Source organism: Equus quagga, chromosome 12 (genome assembly GCF_021613505.1).
Source record: "Equus quagga isolate Etosha38 chromosome 12, UCLA_HA_Equagga_1.0, whole genome shotgun sequence".
Lineage (NCBI taxonomy): Eukaryota > Metazoa > Chordata > Mammalia > Perissodactyla > Equidae > Equus > Equus quagga.
Genome location: NC_060278.1, coordinates 111,412,674 through 111,418,673, shown reverse-complemented (window position 1 = coordinate 111,418,673; position 6,000 = coordinate 111,412,674). Strand labels below are relative to the sequence as shown.

The 6,000-nt window shown below is 56.6% G+C and overlaps 1 protein-coding gene across 7 annotated transcripts in view; it reads right to left on the bottom strand.

Moving 5' to 3' along the window:
• RTEL1 (regulator of telomere elongation helicase 1) overlaps nucleotides 1–6,000 on the bottom strand; it is a 42,376-nt gene that overhangs the window by 29,739 nt on the left and 6,637 nt on the right. For all 7 annotated transcript variants that reach the window (XM_046678876.1, XM_046678872.1, XM_046678873.1 and 4 more), the window contains exons 7-10: nucleotides 5,166–5,241; nucleotides 4,384–4,468; nucleotides 1,677–1,742; nucleotides 755–908 (exon numbers count right to left, since the gene is read on the bottom strand). In XM_046678876.1, the coding sequence (XP_046534832.1) occupies nucleotides 755–908; nucleotides 1,677–1,742; nucleotides 4,384–4,468; nucleotides 5,166–5,241 (381 nt within the window). The remainder of the gene's footprint in view (nucleotides 1–754; nucleotides 909–1,676; nucleotides 1,743–4,383; nucleotides 4,469–5,165; nucleotides 5,242–6,000) is intronic.

Genomic DNA, 6,000 nt, shown 5'->3' with positions numbered 1-6,000 from the left:
GGAATGCATGGACAAAGCAGTCTGCGTGAGCCAATTCGGATCCCTCATCAGCCACTCAGAGGCCGGGCGGAATGCATGGACAAAGCAGTCTGCGTGAGCCAATTCGGATTCCTCATCAGCCACTCAGAGGCCGGGTGGAATGCATGGACAAAGCAGTCTGCGTGAGCCAATTCGGATCCCTCATCAGCCACTCAGAGGCCAGGTGGAATGCATGGACAAAGCAGTCTGCGTGAGCCAATTCGGATCCCTCATCAGCCACTCAGAGGCCAGGTGGAATGCATGGACAAAGCAGTCTGCGTGAGCCAATTCGGATCCCTCATCAGCCACTCAGAGGCCGGGCGGAATGCATGGACAAAGCAGTCTGCGTGAGCCAATTCGGATTCCTCATCAGCCACTCAGAGGCCGGGCGGAATGCATGGACAAAGCAAGCGCGTCCACCAACGATGCCTGTGTGCACTGTGACTACCGCTGTGTGAGGCAAACCCTGGAGAGCAAGCTATGAGGAGAGGAAGGTAGTGCAGACAATGCTCACAGCTCGTTAGGAAATGTCCTCATCGTTAAAACACTTGGTTTTCACTTTCACACAGGAGTGGGGAAGTCCACACCAGCTGGGACAGGATGGAATGGCCTGAGGCCCTGAGAAGCCTCTTAAAGAAGCTGATGTTCTCCCCAAAGGTCAACTTGAAAGAAGTCCCTGGGCAGACTCTGGCCTCCAGGACACGAGGCCACTCCACACCCCATCCCATCAGCCCACCTGAGCTGCTGGAGTCTGCACTGAACTCTAGGAGCAGGTCACCCTGCTGCGCCACCTTGGTCTGCTCCTCCAAAACCTGGTCTATGACGTCCAGTCCAGAGGCCACGTCGTGGGGGGTCAGGTCAAATGACGCCGATTCCTCACACATTTTCTCCTGAAAGCCCAAGCATGCTGTGTTACAGTGGAGCAGGCACAGGGACTCGGGGACTCTGGGAAGCAGCGATGCGGCAAGGTGCAGAAGGCAGCCTCACCCCATGGTCTCTAAGACGGGCTCACAAACTGGTACAGAGATGACTGTCTGGCCCCACTACTGTCTGGAAACAATTCTACTTGAGCTGTCAACATTTCACAATTGGAAAATTTCCCAGTAAAACCAAATTTCTGGCTTCTCTCAAAAGTCATATCTGACCCACCGGGCCCACCGTCCCCCATGGCAACAACTGCTTGGGGCTGAGGTGGCCACTGCCATCCCAGGATGCGAGAGTCTCATGGAGCCTCCCCTAGGCTCCGGAGCATGAACACAACTGCCCCGAGGAGCCTTTCTTCATGTCCTGGTCAAGGCTGGCCACTCCTGGAAACATAGGGCCCTGAACAGAGGCCACAGGAATGGGCGGAGAGGGGTACAGGTGACATGGAGGGGCTGGGCGGTGGCCCCTTTGAGCCTAAGTGTGGCCACCAGAGGGCAAGTGTCAGGCCAGCTGGCCACCATGGGACAGAAGGGAAGAGACTGAATAAGCTGACGGCAGGAGGGGCCTGTGGGGGTGTTTCACGGAAAAGGCTGACACAGCCGGCCACCGCACCTTGCCCAGGTCCACTTGGTCCCAACAGCCAGGGAGGCCGGGGTTTGGACAGGTCTGCACCATTCTCCACAGGAAAGTGGGCAGGAGGCAGTGGGTATCGAGAAGGCCGTCTGGACACTCACCACGTTGTGAGCTTCATCAAAGATGACAACGGTTCCTTTCAGGTCGATGCTGTGTGCCCGGCGACTCTGGAGCAAGAGGAGAAGGAGGCTGAACTGGAGCCGAGCAGGGCAGCCACTGCCCCTTAGGGGCCTGCAGAGGCCAGGCAGGGAAGGGAGAGACCAAGGCAAGTGGCAGGCAGGGGAAGGCTCAGGGAGGTACAAGCCTCCTGAGTGCTGGTTACCACACTGCTGGGAGGCATGGGGAAAGGGCCTCTCACACCTGTGCTGGGGGGGGCAGCTGGCCACGGCCACCAGGCACTGCCCGCCCCCCGAGGAAGTGGACCTGAGGCATCTGTCCTGGCGACAAGGGAGCAGACAGGCAGCCCCACGCTGCACAGCCAGAGTGGAGGGGGAAGGCCACACCAGCCCTCCACCTGGTACACCCCTGAGGACAGTGCAATGGGAGTGAGCTGGGGTGGGATCTGGCCTCGGTATTTCTTTTCATCAACTTAATTTGAAGTTCAACTTCCATAAAGTGCCTATTATAAGTGTGCAGATGAGTGCTGACAAATGTGAGCGCTGCACAGCCACCAGCCAGAGCAGGAGACAAGACTTCCCCTCCCCACCCACAGGAGCTCTGTGCTGCTTTTTGAGAGCAGAGATCAGATTTGCCTTTTCTAGGCTGTCCTGGAAATGGAGTCAGGCAGCAGGGCCTCCTGTGTCCCCTCTGGGTTGGTGTGTTCTGAGACCCACGCATGTTGCTGCATGTAGTGGCAGGTCACCCTTTTGATCATCTGTAGGCTCTGACTTAGGGACATCCACCTGCTGATGGACAGGGGCTATCCCCAGCTCAGGCAACTGTTAGTGAAGCCCCAGGCACTTGCTGTGCAAGGCTCTGGGGCATCTCCAGAGCAGGGCGCCATGGCACATGCCCACCAACAACGGCCGAGACCTCCATGCTCCATGTCCTCAGTGGTTCTTCTACGTCTACTTAATTTTAGCCATTTTGATGGGAATGCAGGGTCCCCTCTTGTGGCTCTTGTCTGCTTTCCTCAGGACCCGTGATGCTGGATGCTTTCCACAAGCTCGCTGCCTTGGGCACCTGTCTGTCTCTTCGGTGCTGTGCCTGTTCGGACTGTTGCCAAGGGTCGGCTAGGTTGTCTGTTGAGTTACAAGAGAGGTGCAGTCCTCTGGGCCCAGCCCTCTGAAGGACAACTATACCAGGAGCCCTCTTTCCTTTCTGTGACTGGCCTTTAAATTTTCTTAATTTGCCTAACTCTTTCCAAGAGACCAACTTATCGATTTTTGTCTTTATGGCTAGTGTCTTGTGTATCTGAGCTAAGAAGCCATGGCCCTTGCAACTGCAGTGACACATGCTTTCTCCGGGGAGTCTCAGGGTTCCAGCTGTTACTCGCAGGTTAACTGTGTGAAGGACTGGCTAAGATTCATTCTTTTCCGAATAGGCATCCAGCTGTTCTAGCTGCATATTTTGGAAAAGGAACCCAAACCTCTCCTTTCCCCACTGAAACACCTAGACAAGCTTGTTGAGCACCAACTGCCACAGGTGCAGGTCTGTTCTGTACTCACTACTCCGCAACACTGGCTGGCACCGCCCTATCTTCATTTCTGCACCCTGCAGTAAGTCCTGAAGTCAGAAGTGCGAGCCCTCCAACTCGGGCCTTCTTTGTCAAGATCGTCTTGCTCTCTTAGATCTTTTGCATTTCCATGTAAGTTTTAAAATCAGTTTATCAGTTGTGATATGACGATAGCAGGGTGGGACCCAGGCCCGGGCGGCCAGCTTGAAAGCACTCATTTGTAAGAATCACATACAACTCCTCAGCAAACCCCACTGGCTCTCTGTGCCCAAGTCTGGGCCACCTCTCAGGACCTGCCCTCACCCTCCCATGCACCTCGCCTTCCGCTCTGCTCCAGCCACTTGCTCCAGGCAACAGGCCAGAGTTCAACACCCTGACACACTTGTGCCCACTGCTTGCCCAGGCAGCGGCTGCTCCTTAGAGGCCTCCCTGTTGGTGCAGCCCCGTCTCCACCCTGCATGCTCAGTTCCCCTTAGGGTCCTTACACACCACCAACTCGTGAGCTTACTCTCCCGCTGTCTACCCAGCCACTAGACGCAAAGCTCCACATGGTGGCGCTGGTCTCCCTCACCTCTGCATCCCAGTGCCCAGACTTGCGCCCAGCATGGCAGGATCTCAGTGAACATCTGCCACAGGAACAAACGGATCAACACAGGCCGGACAGGAAGACGTCCAGTGCTGTCCTTATGTGAAGTACAAGTCACTGAGCACATGGAACATGATGCCCCCTACGTTAAAACAGGAGGGGCACACAGACGTGCATGCACACGCATTCCAAGGGATGAGCACAAGAGGAGAATACTCCCTGGCTGCCTTATGGTGCCCAACTGCAAAGAGAGAAGCTGAGCTGCCAGGACAAGGTCAGGGACTGGCCCTGGCTGCAGCCTTGGGGTCTCTTCACTCCTGCCAGTCTGCTTGCTCCCAGAGAGTTCAGAATGATCGATCCATGGCCCTGGGCTGCTTACAACTGCCCTGACCAGTGAGGGAGGCCAGGTCGTCCCACGCATGCCTGCTGCTCCGAGCGAGGGTCTGATCCCAGGACCTGAACCAGCAAAGTTTCTGACGGCCCTTCATGAACCCAGGGACATTCTTTTGACATCAGGAATCACCAGCTACACAGGCTGAGACCTCACCTTGGCATCCAACAAGTAGTTGTACGGCATGAAGATGATGTCAGCCTGCTGCTTCAGGTTCCGGGAAAGGTAGTACGGGCAGAGCCTGGGAGCAGGAGAGGAAGAAGGCACTGTGAGCACCACATGCAGGCCTGGGGAGGCATTCTAGGCCCTCAGAGGGGCTCCCACAGGCTGAGGCGGGAGCAGGTGGTCAGGACGGGCAGCAGTGACACTGGGCCACGGCCCTGAAGCTGGGCTGGATGCTGCGTCCTCTGATGGGCACGCAGAGGGAGGAGCCCTGGTGCTACAGGCGGCTCGGACAGGAGCGGAGCAGGACAACAGGAGAGCTGGCTGCAGTGCCATTCACTCCATGCAGTTTCCATCATGTGAGACAAAAAACCCCAACCCTCTTCCAGAGTAGATCAATTAAGTAATCTGAAACAAAACACATGCCCTATCTTATCGCAACTCCAAAAGCCCTGAAGCTCTAAGAGGTCCCAGCAGGCTCAGAGCTGGGATGCCAGTTTGAGGAGAGTGTGTGTTCAGGGAGAAGGAAGAGGACATGCCCCCTGGGTGCTGAAAACCAAATTGGTCCACAACCCATGGTGGTAAGGGAGTGGGGTCCTCACTTCCTATTTGACAGTCCTCAGAAGTGCTGACATTTCTTCATACTGAACAACTGTCAGTTTCATGATTAAAAAAGAAAAAAAAGAAAAGAAAAGAAACGCATGTGCCTGTGCATGTGATGGGAGAGCTGGGCTGGGGAAAACGCAGCTGGCCGAGGCCCCACCAACGGCTCTTACTTGTGCCGGTTCCCACTCTTGACCAGGTCCTCGATGTCCAGGATGGGGGCAGCCAACTCCTGCTCCAGGCTCTTCTCTGTGGATATGAGCAGGAGTGAATACATGCCCTCAGATCCACTGAGTGCCCCAGACCCCAGGGTGAGACGCATGACAGAATGGCTCCTACACAGTGGGCAGCCACCACCCCAGGACCTTCACTTAGGCAGGACTGAGGTACCCAGCCACCTCGAGACTCACCAGAGAGAATCCCTGCCCTGGGGGTCTCAGGGTCCCCCAGGGAGGGCCCCGAACCTGAAGTGATCCTGAGGGAGCTCTGCTCTGCACCCCAGAAGGTGGCTGCTGGCCTGAGGCTGAGCATCAATAGGAGAAGGGACCCCTGGGGATGGCGGGCAGCCCCTCAGCCTGTCACTGCCACCCCAGACACTCTTGAGAACACGCAGTGTCTCCCACAAACCCTGCAGGCATCTGTCCTGTAATTAGGCTTCACTGGCAGCAAGTTTCTTCCTCTTGCTTCCCTTTCCCACCTGTGAGAACAGGCCCAGAGTCTCCCTCTAAAGGCAAGCTGGGCTCCGCAGAGCCGGAAGCAGGAATATTGGGCTGTCACTGCCTGCCGGTAACAGTGCATGGAGCACAGATCTGAGGCTGGGCAGACAGGAGGGGCAGGGGGTACCGAGGCAGAGCCCACCCCAGGCCCAACAGCCCCAGAGCCCTTTCATTAGGGTGCAATGGCTGCGTGGCCCAGGGCACAAAGGAGGAGTACAGGCCCCCCAACTTGGCCCACAGGAATCCACTGGGGAGCTGCTTTACCCCAGCGACTGCAGGGCCCACGTCCTGG